We start from the raw sequence: 17,312 nt of genomic DNA on the forward strand, positions 1-17,312 counted from the left end.
AGAGGAAAACGAATGTTCACAGGCCCATCATCATCCTACAAAGCTCTATTTTCTAGAGATTGCTCCAGTTTAATTCAAGTCTTAGGTCCCTCTTGTAAACCTGCCACTGAACATGACACTGTAAACACTTGGAGCCAAGCTAAAACCAAAGCACTCTCCCTGGGGACAGAAAACAAGTGATGTGTTTGAACCCACACACTGGCAACAACTCATATAGTGTCAGACTTAAATGAAGAGTCTTTAAGAGAAATAGTGTTTAGAATATGAGAGCAATACAGCATTAAAACGGGCCTCTCAGCTTAAGCCAGACTTCCTAACGGTGCTAATGTGTTAAGAGGAGCTCTTTTAAGCAACAACTGGGCTTCGTTCTTTTTTTTTAACCTCCATTGAAAAATATACGTGAAATGAAGTTATAAAGTTGGTTTGATTTCTACATGATGAGAGAATCCCCCTTCCTCTGAGGGAAATGTTCATTTTGAAAGGGCCCTTTATAGCCATTTGCTCTCTGACCTCAGCACTCCGCGTAGGGCATACGCAGATCCATGTGGATCTCCACTAAGAAAGTATGTCCAAGGAGTTCCGTCATGATGCACAGCCGGTCCCAGTGGTAGCTGTCCTCAGGGAATGGCATGAGAGCAAGTAAAGAAGGAAGCACTGTGTGAGGCCAGAGAAATCACCCTCCTGGGTGCTGGGGAGTTAGACATTTTTTCCTTCTTTCATTTGTCCCAACAGATAGTCATTGAACTCACTGTGTAAGAGGCTTGGTGCCAACACAAGTTCAAAGACAAAAAGTTCAGTTTCCAGATGGGACATTCCTTTTAATTTTCCAACTTTTTACATTTTATGTTTATTTAAGGGGTGGGTTTTCTACTGGACCTCTCCTCTCCTTCTTCCCTTTCTTGGGTTGAAAGACGAATCACCTTTCTCCATGAAGGTGATTTGTCAGGCCTCAGAATACCCTAAGTGGTTTGTATCATTTTCTTACAGGTAAAATAGAGCCACCAACACATTAAATGGTTTGTATTTTGTTTTGCTGAGTATTGTTAAGTATGCTCGTTTTTTGTTGTTGTTGTGCTGGAAAAATTATTAAGCCATAATAAGTGTTAAATAAAAACAAAATCCCATCCTACTCCTCTCCTTTCTAATTTCTGAGGTTTCACAGTTAAATGCTAAGAGGGGTTCAGACTAGAGAGTCACTAAGAGGGTCAACTCAGTATAAATATCACAGCAGAGCAAGGACTAAGGGCTGTGGAAAGATAATACAAGGAACCATGATTCCGGTGGCCACATTACAAACCAGAGCCGTTGTAAGAAAGAAAAAAATTCTAGCAGCCACGAGGGAGCCTGGGCATACTTTTTTTTTGACAACACTACCTAGCCGGTATGTAAGCTAACAACATACAAGTGCCTTTAAAAGCCTACAAGAATCTTAATTTTAAAAGTATTTGGTATGGATTTTAATTTTTTTATAGCATGAGAATTTGAAAGAAAAATCCTTCCATCTGGAAAAAAAAGCTGTGGGTTAATTGGGGTTACATGATCTGCATGTATTAAAATGACAGTACAATGAGGCATTATTAAAAAGCACAGCAGTGGTTCCAAAGAAATCAAACCGAACTTGACTTAAGAACTCTTGAGATCTGCTCTCTGAGATGCCCATCATATATACATTTTTTCACAACTGCAACTTAGCCTCTGCAAGTGGGAGTCCACTTAAATTCTGCTTGCCATTTGGTTGACTTTTATTTCCCCCACCACTTTTTGGATTTGAGTTATGATCTCAAATTTTCATCATTTAAATATTGCACTGAGAAGTAATTTGACCTTGAAACTCCTTTTCAGATGGAGGGAGAATAAAGATATCTCTAGCATGAAATTCTATTTTCATTTCTTGACTACAGAACTTAGCAGTGGCCCAATACTGACCATTCCAATTTGGAAGCTGGAAAAATACTGATCAAGACTTTGCAGAAAAGATGATGGAAAACAGAGACCCGTTAGTAAAGCTAGGCAGATAGGAAGTGATTTTCAGCCGTAAGAGGATTTGGTAGCATCTATGGGCTCTTTTTAAACTTAAGTAGCATCTGCCCTCGTGGACTTTGACCATCCTTTTCATTTAACACAGAAGAGGGTTTGTTCTACCTTTAAAAGCACATGCTCTTCCCCCACCTCCCCCCGCCCCACCAACAACCCCCCAGACTCCTGAACAAGTCGCTGCTAAAACAAGACTGGGGTTGTTTTCTTACTGCAAATCCAGTGTTTATCCAGTCCTTCCTTTTTCAATTTCTGAGTTTAGCTAACCTAACAACAAAACATATAACCCTTGGATTTCTCACAGAGCAATAAAAAGCAAAACAGCTGATGTCTCTGATCAACATTATTCTCAGAATGAAAACAAAAAGCTATGACTCCTAGTCCTTTGAAATATTTACAAACTGTATTTTATTTAAACTATGAGATTCTAGATAGAATATGATTCTAGAACAAAGTAAAAGGGCCAGAAAATGTGGTTCACATCAAGTGTGCAAAGCTCTTGGAGAAGGGTAATCTCTATGGTGGCTAAGAGCACAAATGTTCTCTCAAACAAGTGGAATAATTCTTTTCCCCCACTATGTTTTTTGAAATGAAACACCTAATGCATTCATACTCAGAAATCATAGAAAACTCCTTATTAAACCCTTCACACATAGATAATCTAAGAAAGCCTTTTCCTACAGCAGACCCAGCCCTCCTTTGTATATTCAGGATATGATCATCTTGCCATCAGTTGGGTTATGTTTGAAATACTCTGAATCAGCTGTCATTACTACTGATTTCCTTTTAGAAAAAGCAATTCGATTTTTATAATTACACAATTCTGAACGTTTAGCTTCTTTAAACTTCCATTCTACACAAAATATATGTCGAAGGAAAAAAAAACTCAAAAGAAAAAAAGAAGAAAGAAAACTCCACATAGTATCACAGAGTTTAATTTCAACCACCTGGTATAACATTTAAGTATCAGACCTTCTGAAAATGAATTCTTGATGTGTTCCCTTTCACCGCCCTTTTACTTTCTTCTTTCCCAAGATTAGAACTTACTAGCGAATAGGTTTTTGAAAATAAAGTTTCTTTTTTGGAAAATGGCCTACATTCAGAAATGTCTCAGAACAAGCATTTAAAAAAAACTAATAAATAATCATAAATCAAAATACATTAAAATAACATTACAGTACATCATCGCTCCTAAAAGGTCCACCATACTGGAAGATCCTCTCAAAGGTTCATAAATAAAGCCTTCTGGACTCGAAATCATTTCCTGCATTGTGATGAAGAGTATGCAGAAAAACTAAGAGGAATCGCCAAGTTATCGGTCGTATTCTGTCCAAACTACTTGGTCTGGTGCGGGCGGGGCGACTGTTTTGTTTTCGATCCAAGTGAAGACAATAGAAAGGTGCTTGTCCCACTTCCTCAAGTCCTCACAACCTGGAAAGAAATGACAAGGATTGAAGTGGCTCGGACTCCTACAAGACCCAGTTCTCTTCGGGCCTGTCCCGTGGACAAAGCGAGCTCAGAAGGACACCGGGGTCGCTCCCTCGAGTCCCCAGACACACTCAAGTGGCGCTGGTGACAAGGAGAGAAGCTGCGGCGTCGCTGGGGAGCGCACCAGTGAACACGCGTGGGTCAGCGTGGGCGGGCGGGCGGGCGATCAGGAGAACTTCCTGCGCGGCCCGAACCCCGCACCCTCCCCTCTCTGCCCCGCCTCTCCTGGCTCCAGCTTGTTCCCTTCTTTCCGCCTCCCAGAAACCTGCATTAATTTCTCATTTTTCCACCCAAGATCCGAACCAGGGAAAAGGCTTCCTACTGCTACCACCCCCAGCCCCACTCCTCGGAACCTCCCTCGGGAGCCGAGCTGCCGGGACCTTACCTCGTCTGGCTCGGGTGCTGCCCTCTTCAGGCAGAGTTCGAGGTGCTACGGAGAAGCCGGTGGCCGTGCGGCTGCGAGAGCGGTAGTGGGTGCGGGTGCGGATGTGGGTGCGAACGCAAGTGCGGATGCGGATACGGATGGAGCGGCTGCGGCTGCGGCTGCGGCTGGGGCTTGGGTTGGGGCTGCGGCTGCGGCTGGGGCTTGGGTTGGGGCTGCGGCTGCGGCGGGGCTTGAGGGTGGGACTGGGGCTGAAGCTGCGGCTGCGGCGGCTGCTGCTGGACCAGGTGCTGCTGCTTCTGCCGCGTGGACTTGACCGCCAGGATGGCCTGACGATTCTTGTACTGCACCATCTGAAGCGTGATCTCCGCGTTCCAGCCCTGGTCCTGCGGGCACCGAAAGTCGATTTCCTTGCCCTCGGCCATCACCACAGTGAAGTACATATACTTGCCTTTGCGCTCCACGCAGTCCACGGTCTTCATGTTGGAAAAGTGCAATTCCTTCAGCTTGACGGGCGGCTCGAGGCTGCCCACAGCGGGGCCTCCGGGTTGGGATGGCTCGACTGGCCCCTGCCCGGGCTGCTGCTGCTGGTGTTGCAGCTGTTTGGGCGGGATGAGCAGCAGCCCCTCCTCAGTGAGGATACAGCACTTTTTCTTCCAGAGCTGCAGCAACCCGTCGCTGCGCTTCTCCAACACACCCTCCTTCAGCGCCTTGCAGCCGCTGCTCTCCAACATCCTCCCGGCATAGGGGGGACCGCCGCTCGGCTCGGCTTCTCCTCTTCCAGCCGCCCGGGCCCGGGGGGGCAGCAGCAGCCGCGCGCCGTCCTCGCCCCAACGGCTCCCGCGGCCGCCCGCCCGGAGCGCGCAGAAGAGGCTAACGCGCAGGAAGCAGAGCGGCGGCGGCGGCTGCGGCGGTTCCTCGGGGTCCGAGCAGCAGGGCAGCCGCGTCCTGATGCGCCACAAGGTCCGGGAGCTGCGAGCCGCCGGGCCTCTGCCGTCCTCTTGCGAGCGCTCACTGAAGGGCTCTGGCCGGGCCCCCTCGCGGCGCTTTTGAATGGGCCATCCCCCCCACCCCCGAGTGACACCCAGCGGAAAAGGCGGCTCCTGGCGCCCGCGCCGCGGGGGAAAGCCCAGCTCCGAAAGGCACTCCGCCGCCGGCGCACGCCTCAATAACTTGGGGCCTTTCCAAAGCCGGCCGCGTCCACGCCCCCCGCGTCCCTTGCTCCGCCTCTCGCCGCCCACTCGCTTCCGCGCTCCTTCCCCGGGATGGCTGCAGGGACCCGAGCCCCGGAAACTCCTCTCCTCCACCGGGCGCCACAGCCGAGGGCGCCCGAGATGGCCAGCAAAGGATGCCGAGGCGCAGAGGGCGCTGAGAGGCCATCCCCAGACGTCCCGCCTCTCCTCCCGGTGGGGCTTTCTGCTAACAGCCTCAGAAAATGAGGATGGGGCTGCGAGGACGGGTACAGCTACCAGACAGTGCCTGGTACGCCAAGCTGACCCTCTGCCCTCGGGAACCCAGCCCTGGGGATTCGCGCTGCCTGGGCGAGCAAGGAGCCTGGGGGTGAGGCTCGCGAGCCGCGGAGTCCCGTGGAAGCGTGCCTCCCCCGGACACTACGTAAACATCTTAGTCCACAAAGGCCGAGAGGACACGGTGTCTTTACACTCACATTCGCTTACGGTCACTAACTAGCTCTTCTTGGAGCCGAAGGGGCGATTGTTAAAGCAACAGCGCTACCGTCTGTCCCGTTTGGAAGGGATAGAGGAAGAGGACCACTTCGGATGGCATCTCGCCTTCCTTTTCTCGAGCCAGGAGCGCAGGCACTGCCTATCTTTACCCGTGACACGAACGCTCTAGCTTCCTTCTTGACCCATCCGTACAGCCCGCAATAGCTCACAACAGTAATTCAACTCTAACGACAAATTCGGGTAATGCCCGGTCCCAACACTTTAAGGCAGTTTAGCCTTCCAAACGGCAGGCTAGCCTCCGCGGGTCCCTCTCTTTGCAAACGCCAAACGGGTCAGATCTCTTGGAATCTCATTTATCTGTAACCTGGGGAAAGTAATGCGGTACTCGCCCCTAGCTCCCTCCTACTCCATTTAAACAATTTCTACAGAAATTCTGGGAAACAAGGCAGAATAAAGAGCCTAAGCCGAGACCAAATCTCTTGGGGGAAATGTATTAAGTAAACAGAGAACCCCAACTATGTACCGACCCTGAAAATACGAAGAATTACACAAAGAAGAAATAAAGCAGGGGTGGATAAGTCAGAGTTGGCCAAGGTAAGAGGAAAGGCTGCTACTTGAACTCGAGAAGGAAGAAGGGAGAGCTTAGCTCATCTGTAGTTTCATCAGGCTGGTACAAAGAATTCAAAGGGGAAGAAGTGAGAGACGAGCTTGGAGAGCAGAGCAAGATTCAAATTCTTTGTGTGTCACGCTTAAGAAATTCCAGGTTTATCCCAAGGTAATCGAGAACAAAGGATAACTTTTAAACACGGGAGGGTCCTGAATCTTAATATAAGGAACAATGTTTCAGCAAATGGGACAATTCCAGCACAATCCTGAGACCCACTGAATTGCACTTAGTGGGCTCTCAGGGCCTTCACATTGTTGATGGATTAGTCTTTTAAGGAGAAAGGCAAAGTCATGTAAAGATTTTTTACATGATTACATTTTAAGAAGGTGGCTTTTTAAAAAATTCTGTATACCAATGAATGACAAACACTGCACCTAACGTCTCAGTTTTTCCCCTGCCTTTGCAGGACAAGTGAGCATTCCAGAGAATTTCCACATGACCAGCTGTTCATCTTTTTAACAGAATGCCATTCTTCAGCTCATTTAGAAAGGATACTTCCTTTAAATGTGTAATTCAGAGTCTCTGAGGGCAGGTGTAGTTGGGAAAGACATTTCATATGGAAAATTGATACTATACAAACCAAACTGGGTAAAACATTAAGATGTATTCTGGAAGCCCAAGCCATTTTCTTGAGAAACGCAACATTTGGTGTTTCTATTCTTCTGCAGTTTATCAGGACGCAACAAATGCATTCTATCTAAGCTACTTCACAATGTCTGAACAACCAGCAGCACGATTTTCAAAAGCACTTGTTATAATTAGAGACTTAAAAACTCAGAATTTCCAGTTGGGTATTTCACAACTTAGTGACTTTGTGAACAGCTCAGAAGTATACAGTTTGCCTTCTCCAACCATAGTGCAACTGATTATTGGAAATCTCAGTAGTATAATATAGGAATCTTGTAGATAGGTGACAACTTTGCTTTTAATTTCACCAGTCACCACCAACTCACAAAAATGGCCATATTACCATTTTTAAGACAAATTCGCAGAAAATGAATTACAGGAAATAACTGCCCCCCCCAAAAAAAAACCCACAACTTCAGTTGTAGATAATGAAAACCTACGAATGTCACTTAAAAATTACTAAAGTTTAGAAAGCCAGCTAACAAGTCACTAACAAGGCTTAAATCAAAGTGTATATTATGGCCAGCTGCATCAAGTTGTCTATCAGCAGCATCTGAGAGTTGATCATCTTCTGCTCTAGGACAGTTCTTCACTGGCTTCGAGGACACCACTTAGCTTTCCTTCCACCTCCCTGGTCATTGTCTGTCTCCTCTACAGGTTCCTCCTCTTTCCAATCTTTTGAGTGCCCCAAAGCTCAGCCCTTGGTTTTTATCTACACTCACTCCCTTGATCTCATCCAGTCTTATTATTTTCAATAAGATCTATATGCCCAAGACTCCCAAATTTATATCCAGCTGCTTGTTGCCAAAGAATAAAACAGACTACCAAAGTTAAAAAATAATAACACCCCCAGGCAAGGGAACACATACTGGTGAAGACATGCATTGAGTAGTTCGCTAGAGGGAGAAGTCTGAGGGGATTTTCGATCATAGAAAGCAGGGTTCATGGAGCTTTTGCGAATAAAAAATAGCATGCTGGATAGGATGGAGTCCATAGGCTTATATATGACTGGTTAAAACAAATGCCTGGGTAGAACTGGTTCAGTAAGGGTCTGAAGTCAAAGTTCATGGTTTGTTAAAGAGCCTTAGCTGGTTAGAATGGCTGTAATGAAAAATACCCTTCAGTTTTTATATATTCCAGGCCACTGTTACTGTAAATTGAATTTTTTCCTTTTCCCTTTCTCTACAGTACTATTTGGGTGTCTATTAGAGAACCAGAATATATGCACTCCCAAACTTACCTCCTCACCCTGACCTGTTCTACTTACCTGCAATCCCCCTCTCAGGTGATGGCAATTCTATCTGTACAGTTGTTCAGGCCAAAACCCTTGCAGCAGTACTGCCCTTAGAACAAGACAAAAGGAGCCCTGTGCTTTGAAGAGCCAGTACTACATGCCTATCTGGAACTCATACTTGTTCTAGACTATACTCCAGGTACTCACTCCAAATACCCTGCCTAAATGACCTTGGCTATTTCAGAGTATTACATGACCATTGTGTGCACTGGTGTGTAAGGCAGGTGGACAGATTTTGAACATGCAGGCTAGGAATGTCCACACAAACGTGCAGGAGGCCCCTTGCCATACAATTCAAAGGCAGGAATGGGAAGACAAGGAAAGTGGGACACAGGCAGAGGATCAGCTTCCTCACAAGGCAGCTTCTGGCACAGGAGTTTTAAGGATCTGAATTTCAAACCTGGACCTCCAGGTACTTGTGAAGGTGTATTTGGCAGGATAGTAGTGTGGGACGTATCTTCATTGAACAAAACTTTAAAATATTTAATCACTGGCGTCTCCATTGCACTCCTACCCCAGGACGGCAAATGTTTAGAAGCATGCCTGCCTTGCAAAAATCCTTTACTCGCTTTCCAGTACCCAATCCACAAACTGAGTCAAGAAATCCCAACGGTTATGCCTTCAAACCATATCTATATTCTGTCCATTTCTCTCCACTTCATCACCACCCTGATAATCTCTCCCCTGAAATACTGCCATGGCCTCCGAACTTTGCCTCCCTAATTCTACCCTTGTTGTCTTATCATCTATATTATAATCTATTTAAGACATCCCAATCACTTTCTTCAAGTCTCTGCTCAAATGTCATCTCAATGAGGGCTTTCCTAATCACTCTAAAACTGCAACCACCCAATTTCCCTTAATTTTTCCCATAGCATGTATTACCTCCTAACATAACTGAATAATTTATAATTCCTATTGCTTATTTCTGTTCCCATTACTGGAGTATGTCAGTTCTTCCAAGAGGTCAAAAATCATTGTTTTGATGTGTCCCGATCACCTAATACATTTCTTGGCACACAGGAGCTCAACATATGTAGAAATTTTAAGACTTAAAAGCCCACATCTGTCATAAAAAGAAAATCAATGTCTTCAAATGCTTGACAGATTTTTCATAATGCATCCTACTTTTTAAAGTTTTCAAACTGTAATAAGAATTTATGAAAAGACTTCTAAAACTTGCCATACCAATACATGTATTTGGTAATAGTTTTTTTTTTTTAATAAGTTTACTTTTGGCTGCGTTGGGTCCCTGTTGCCACGGTGTGTGGGCCTCCCACTGAGGTGGCTTCTCCTGTTGCGAGCATGGGCTCTAGGAGCACGGGTTTCAGCAGCCGTGGCACTAGGGGCTCAGTTGCCATGGCTTGCAGGCTCCAGAGCGCAAGCTCAGCAGCCATGGCACTAGGGGCTCAGTTGCCGTGGCTTGCAGGCTCCAGAGCGCAAGCTCAGCAGCTGTGGCACACGGGCCCAGCTGCTCTGAGGCATGTGGGATCTTCCCAGCCCAGGGCTCAAACCCGCGTCCCCTGCATTGGCAGGCGGATTCCCAACCACTGCGCCACCAGGGAAGCCCTGGTGATAGTTTTAAAAAATTGAATTAACAACTATACATGCTAGGCCTCTCTGAACTTTAAATGCTACTATAGTCTATAAATGCTATCTAAAAATACGTCCTACAAACCTTCCTTTTCCTGAGCAGCATGCAGCTTAATATTGAGAGGTATTTATACATCATCCTATTGCTTGCTAGTAAGAGTAATCAAAAAAAAAAAAAAAACAACAACACAGTAATGGAACTGAATTGATAGAATTTTCTCTTAGTTGGCCGATACCTGCTTAGAAGTTCATTAATACTGGCTTAAAGACATTGAACAGAAGTTAGAAAGTTATAAAGTGTTTACTTTCATTTACAACTTGATTACAAGATTATAAAACTTTTAATCTATAAACTTCCTAATTTGCAATATAAAGTAGAAACTCATGGAAAATATCATTATTAAAGATTTGGATAAAGTTCAAATGTCTTTAAAGAAATAGTTAAAAGCCAAGTAATCATGAAAATACAAGTCAGGTCACCTTCATTAGTGCATGAAGGTCTGTGTTCAGACTGCAATTTAGACTTCTTAGCCATTCATCTCTTCATTTTTAAAAATTCTATTCAGTAAAAATATTTTATAAAGATTCTTATTTCCAAAATGCTGAGTTGAAAAGGTTAACAACTCTTCAACTGAATACAGAACTATTTTTCTTCACAGATGCGTCCCTCTAGCTGCCTTCCTTTTCGCCTGAAGTTGATGAACTGTGCCTCCTAGTGACCAATTTGTATAACACAGCTTAGAGCAACTGAGAATTGAGAAGTGTTCAAAACACGGCTATTACAACCCGTTTACAGATCAAACACTGTCAATCAGCTGTCTCTGTCCTTTCTATTGTGCCAACAGCCTAACTTTAGGTTCTCATTTCTCTCATTCGTGCTCTTGTAACAGCCCAACCACTTGAATCCACACTAATACACTGCACTGCTACCACTTCCATTCCTAAATTATGACAGAAAATTTTCGGTTTCCTCCTATTCACATAAGAGAACATCTCATACTCTAGCATGAAAAGCCCTCCACAGAAATGTAAAGCCCTACCTGCCCTTGCAATTTAGACGCTCCTTCCACTCAACCCTAAGTGAGCTCGTCACTTATCTACTTTGTGCTGTTTTTGCTTTTCCTAAACCTCAGTAACATTTGAGCAGGCAACACTGCACTGATACTCTGACTTCCAGGCCTTCAGGGATGGCAGTAGAGAAACACCAGGTACTTCAGTGACTGACAGTGGAAGCACTGGTAAACTCGTTTGCAGGTTTACTTTGAGCACTGCCCTGGCAGATTAGCATCCAAGCCTCTGCCTTCCAGTAAGAGCCCATAAACACCTAATATCCTAAATCTACTTTTACTCAAACTAGGTAAATGCTCCTGTCGCTTGCAACTCAAGTATCTGACGGATAGCCAGTGGGCAAATCTCTCCTTTTAAGGGACTAGAATACATGGGGAAACTCCCTCTTTTGCAGTCTTCTTTTACAACATAGCACACAGTCTGAGAACAGACTTCAGTTTGATCATTGACACCTGCAAAAAAATGAATAAATCAGTAAATAAGCAAAGGCCTTTTTTAGGTGGTAGAGGAGGAAAAGTAAAAGCAGTGAGTATAGAGAATTCCTTCCAAAAATTCAAGGATACAGGAAAACAGGTGGTATGATAAACTTGCTTGGGTGCTGCTGTAAATGGCAAGGTTACTTAAGAAGAGGAACTCAGGTTTCAAAGACCAAGATTGCAGGGTGGAGGGTGCATCACAGATGACAGCTGACAGAGAACCAAGGAATAAAAGAGATGGAATAAAAGAATTCTGTAGGGTGGCCAGGCCCAGAAAGATGGAGGAACACTTCTTACCAAAGATAGAACCCAGGAAACCTTCTTATGGCAAGCTTCCACACTGCCACTAAACCTATCAGGAAAAGCAAGGCCCCAGGTTAGAGGCAACAAAATCGCCACACAACTCATGACTACAAACTATTCAACAATCGGCACCCTTTAACAGATCAGAAACTGGAACATTTAGCAGTTCTTGCTTCTAATGAGATTCTATTTACACTTTAGCTTAAGTCATTGTCTCAACTTCACTTGTGTATGCAGGGGCTCTGGGAAAGATTATCATGTAAGGAAAAGCGAAAAACCCGGAAGATGGATAAGACTCCAATCAGAATTCATCTTCAGGTTGTATTCCTAAATCACCTTTCTGGAACTGGTTTACTTATTTCTGAAATGCAGCTGTTTGCCTCCCGTTTTCCAGGATATCCTAAACCCTTTTCTAAACCTGAAGTTCTTCAGCATGCATGGCTGATGTGGCTGTGCCCAGCCTTTGTTCTACCCAGGGTCTACTATATTAAGCAGCCCCACTTTTGTGCTGAAAGCACAAATCGTAAGCCCATCTCTAAAGATGGGTGGATGCCAGGAGTCTTTTGCGTCCTTCAGCCCCACCTGCTGCCTAAAACCTGCAAATAATGGGTAAGAGTGGCAGCAGCCATTTCAGACAATAAAACAACTTTAAAGGTGGAAGCCATATGTCAAGGAAAACAAAGCAGAGGATGAAGCTCTCAGAGCAGGTGCGAGCACTGACAGAGGCCAAAACAGCTGACATCAAACACTTGACTCCAACAAAGATCAGCTGGGCAGCCCTGTTATTTACCTTTTACCCTTACATGACGAGAGGGAATAATTACCATTTTCAAACAAGTATTAAGATTAAATAAAACATTATTTCTATTACCTTAAATGGCTGAATACACATTTGGGTGTTTTTCTTTAATGCTGATTAAGATTTATAATGCAAAGTCCCACCTAGTCTGAAATACAAACAGTACAGCAATGAAGCTTTCTTCTGAACCCCAAACTATGTAATACACCCACCCTTTGAAAAGAAATATGTACTTAATGGTCATCGTATACTTACCATTTAAGGTTCTTTTACTAATCAAGCCTGACATTTTAATGATCAGAGTGAGCTAATTAGGTGTACATTTGGTAATCTCAATTGTCCAGACAAATTCAAATGATAAGATTCCAGTATGATAAAGTAAAACATTCTTTCTCCATAAACAGGCATACAATATATAATTTAACCTTTCCTGACGTTTCATTTTGGGAAACTATTGTAGCCTTTGTTTTATCAATACTATTATAGCTAACTGTATTTTCCAAAGACAAACTGTGGCCACTACAAGATTCCAGTTCCTCTCACCTTCCCCAAACTTTATCATTCCTCCAGCAAGATGCAGAGTCCTCTCCCATTAAACCCTGGTGGCTTTGACTATAACTAACAGAGTACAGAAGTGATGACTTCCCAGGGTAGGATAAAACTTTGCCTAATTCTTGGAACCCAGCCATCATGCTGTGAAACAAAGTCTAGGTGGCGCTCTAGCCACAGCCCAGCTGAAGTCTCATCCAGCACTGACCACCTGTGCGTAAAGAGCCTTCAGATGATTCTAGGCCCCATCCTTCAAAGCTGCCCCTGATGCTGCTCAGTAGAGCAGAAATGAACTACCCAAGCACAGTCGGCAAAAATAAATCTTGTTGATGCTTTAAGTGTGGGGAGTGGCTTTTTTATGCAATATTAGGTAACTGCAACAATTGATTCAACTCTCCACATTCTCATAGCCCCACTGAGTTCACAGAACAATATACACGGTCCAGTTTTGTGGTTTTATTGGTTTTCCCAAAATAAGCAACTCAGTATGCAGAAATGTGACAACTACAAAGGAACTTGGAGCATCCTGGTTGACTTAGATTGAAATAATGAGAATCAGTCACTTGTTACATGGCCCCGTACAGTATTATGGCTGGTAAATTGGAAGGAGTCCAGATAAACCCTACCCCATCTACGCATTGGCTGTATAAAAATTTCCTGTATAGCTACCATCTTCCTGGGTCCACACTGGAAATCAGAGAATCCAGCAGTGAACGAGCATTCCTAGAGTCCTTCTTGAACTGGCAATACCAGTTCAGAACTAAAGAACCAAAAAAAAGTACGTGTTAATTCAATGAAAAAGAGACTTGAGCTAATAAGGTATGTGCACAAAAGACCCAGGAGAAGGAAGTGAAAGAAAAGACAGCCAAGCATAACTGAAACAGTACAAATGTAGGTTAAACAGGGCAGGTTGTAGATGTGCAAGTTGCTCTAAAGGTTCTGGGTCCACTCACCAAGCCAACTCAACAGCAAAAGGACAACTAGCCTAATCCAGGTCTAAACCCACATCTGGCCTGAAGACTGACACGTCTCACTGTCCACCCCTAGACGGTCCACCCACAATGTCCAGGGATCCAGGTTAATAAATGTTTGGGATGGAAAGGGATGGGCTAAGTAATGACAACTTGGAAGTTTTGGAGCATGAGGTATCTAAATACAGTCAAACTTCATTTAGTTTTACCCTAGATGATTTCTGGACTTCACAAAAGTAAATAAGTCAGCATTTTAAAAAAATGAAACCAGATTTTAAAGACTGATTTTAGGTAAGGGGGATCCATTATTCTTTTCTTCTATTTTTCTTATCTCTTTATAAAAAACATCAAAAACCTTCAAAATGGGGGCATAGGTTTATATTTATTATCCAGTTTTAGTCTCAGGGTTCTTTTGTACACCAAGTAGGGACACCTCTTAGCCATTTGCCTTTAGAATCAACAACAAAACAGAACAAAAAACCCCCAACTAATTCTGAAATTAACTGCCAGAATCTATTATAAAAGGTGATCCCAACCACAAATTCTAGGCTTTCTTATGTTTAGGAAGCATGTTTACTAATTGCTCATTATATATATCAGGTTCTAAGTACTCCTCAACTACTTCAAGAACTAATGTGTTCTCTCATCAGTGCCCACTACCATCTTTCACAAGACATCAAAATAATGAAGCTAAAAGAACAAGTGGTAGATTAACTCCAAAGCGTATATTTAACCATTCTACTACCCAATGTATCAACTATTTTATTCCCATATTCATTAAAAACAGATGGTAAGGGTCGTTTGTCTAGGGCTGCCAAAGTTTCAGTCTAAAATCTTTTCCACTTTTATTCATGGTTTCTTATTCCTATAGAGCAACCTCACCTACAATTCTCAGTTGCATCAGCTACTACTAACCCCACCTGTTTGAAGGTAGTTACAAATATGTCCTGGGGTAAGGCTGGAAAAAAAATCCTATTGTGTTGGATAAACTTTGAAATATTCAGTGTGTACTCAGTTTTTAATATATTTCCTAAGTCTGTCACCTGAAAAGACCTAGAAATAATAACACCCCAAGAACAAGCAAACCCATCACCCAGACTTGATTTCTAAGTACCACTGCCCATTAAAGGGAACCAGGGATCCTTGGGGAAATAGCCAGTTTCAGAGCTGGTACAAAAAAGCCTAAGATGATCCCAGAAAATCTTTCTGAGCTATAAAGTATGCAAGAGCTCAAATGATGCAGGACACACCAAAAGCACACAGGAACCAATTGTAAAAGGATACCATTGATCAAATCTGAGATGACTGAAGCATCAAAATGAACTATGATTACACAGTCATACTGTGATTCTGTAAGAATGTCTTCCTAATGAAAAAACACAGCATTTAGAGGCTAAAAGGGCACAATGTCTCCAACTCTGTCAAGTACTATAGAAAAAAGATATATGCATGAATATAGAATCATGTAGCAAAAACAATAAATGGTGATTTTGAGCAAAGGATGTACAGGAATTCTTTCAACTATTGTAATTTTAGAGTTAGAGAAAAGTTGCAATATCCATAAGGGCTTCCTTGCAAAAGGCAATCTGGAATTTAAGAGGATTCATTGCAGATAACCTTGAATCTATTATTTAAAAAACAAAAAACCCCAAAAACCTTCATCCCTTACTTTGACATTCTACCCTACTTTTAGACCCAGCCTCTAACCAGCCCCAATGTTCTTACCTACGAATGGTTGCCTCTTAGTCTTAATCATGTCTTAAAGTTATCTTCATGGAAAGGTCATCACCACTTGAAAACCCCTTTGAAAGGACTTCTACAGCTAAGCCTTCCACGGCTTCGCCCCTTATGTCATCCATTCTTTCACTGCCTTGAAAGTGCCATGGATTGTCCTACTTCAGGACCCTCATGGTGTGTCTCCTCTAAAACCTTCACCTGAACTGCTCTCTGCTCGGAGGCTCCATCCTCGCTACACAAACTCCTACTCATCCGTGAATTCCCAGCTAAAAGCTCTTACGTAAGATTTGAGTATTCTGGCAGAAACTTTTACCACTCCATGAAAATTTCCGAGCAACAACTGCTTAACTTCATTACGAAAGAAAAATGAATATTAATACTATGAAATCTGTCCACTTCTGGCACTCGCATTTTTCAACACATCCCCCAGTTCCTTATTTTCAAACGTAAAATACATGAAGACCTAGCCTTTCTGAAGAACCGACAAGACAGCAGAAGTGGAAAGCAGCAGACCTTCCACGAGTTCACCTACTGTGGCCTGGACCTCGACCGACCGCTGGACATATCCTAGGAGCAGCTAAGGCAGCTTCATGGCGCGCGAGGCAGTGGCGGCGGCCGCACCGCCGCCTGCGGAGGAAACAGCAATGGCTGCCGAAGTGCCTGCGCAAGGTCAAGTAAGCGGCACCGCCCAAGGAGAAGCCCGAGGTGGTCAACGCACCTGCGCAATGTGATCATCCAGCGCAACGTGACGGGCAGCATGGTGGGCGTCTACAACGGCAAGACCTTCAACCAGGTGGAAATCAAGCCTGCGATGATTGGGCACTACCGAGGCGCGTTCTCAATCACCTAAGAGCCAGCCCGTGCAGCACGTGGCCACCCACCCCTCCCGCTCCATCCGCCTCAAATAGCCTGCCGGTCAATGAAGACACAGACTTCTCTTTAAAAACAAAAAGCACCCACACAGATGAAGAACTAAAAAGTACTGCTTTTAACTAACACATCCCCGAGTTTCAGAATAATAAAACTCAAAATAAGAGATCTACAAAAGCTATAAACTCTCAACATGAAAAGTAAGCAATTTGATTAACTTGTTTCCTGCTGGCAATTCATTATTTCTAAATTGTTGTGCTCCGTTTCTCATTTACTTTACACTTAGTCAATACCTCAATTTTTTAAAAAACTGAAAAAGTATGGTATATAATGTCAAATGGAAGAAACACAAGATAGCGCGTATATTGTATTTTTTGAAAATAAAATTAACTGAATACAATTTAAGTTTTCTAATAAACATTTATCCTTAAATAATTCTACACTCCAACAAAGATGTTCCCATTTCTCTGAAGTAATCCTTAATTAATCCAAAAACTTGGCTCTTTCTCCAAGTTATAATTTTAGCATCTGGATTTTTAAACCAGTATACAAAAATCACCACTATATAAATTAATCTCAGTTAATTTCACCATTATCATTTACATTTATTTTTCAGCTATTAGCAACTTAGTGCTTTAAGTAGCAAACTACCTAAATTATAAACACGGATTTTCAAAACAAAATCCAGTTCACAATTACCAAGTATATATACAGTGCAGAAGATTAAAATCTATGTTAGCATCTGATTTCTCTTTCCTAAGGTTCCTAT

At 43.4% G+C, this 17,312-nt stretch overlaps 1 protein-coding gene and 1 pseudogene across 1 annotated transcript; one reads left to right on the top strand and one right to left on the bottom strand.

The window, feature by feature from the left end:
• Positions 1-2,888: 2,888 nt before the first annotated feature.
• Positions 2,889-5,689, bottom strand: PHLDA1 (pleckstrin homology like domain family A member 1). Its single transcript, XM_027108214.1, has 3 exons — positions 5,639-5,689; positions 3,908-5,514; positions 2,889-3,465 (listed from the first exon to the last, which is right to left on the bottom strand). Exons 1-2 carry the CDS (start codon positions 5,687-5,689, stop codon positions 3,934-3,936), a joined length of 1,632 nt encoding a protein of 543 aa, XP_026964015.1. The 3' UTR covers positions 2,889-3,465; positions 3,908-3,933.
• Positions 5,690-16,067: 10,378 nt separating this feature from the next.
• LOC113621274 (40S ribosomal protein S15 pseudogene) lies at positions 16,068-16,616 on the top strand (annotated as a pseudogene).
• The last annotated feature ends 696 nt before the right edge of the window (positions 16,617-17,312 follow it).

The sequence above is a fragment of the Aethalodelphis obliquidens genome, unplaced genomic scaffold (genome assembly GCF_003676395.1).
Source record: "Aethalodelphis obliquidens isolate GAN/ISIS:26980383/991018 unplaced genomic scaffold, ASM367639v1 scaffold8, whole genome shotgun sequence".
Lineage (NCBI taxonomy): Eukaryota > Metazoa > Chordata > Mammalia > Artiodactyla > Delphinidae > Aethalodelphis > Aethalodelphis obliquidens.

Excerpts from the sequence above, each read along its gene's own strand:
- PHLDA1 (XM_027108214.1), bottom strand. The coding sequence starts at position 5,689 with ATGCCATCCGAAGTGGTCCTCTTCCTCTATCCCTTCCAAACGGGACAG. Across the intron at positions 5,515-5,638 it reads CCTTCCAAACGGGACAGACG|TGTCCGGGGGAGGCACGCTT; the intron begins GTAGCGCTGTTG and ends ATGTTTACGTAG.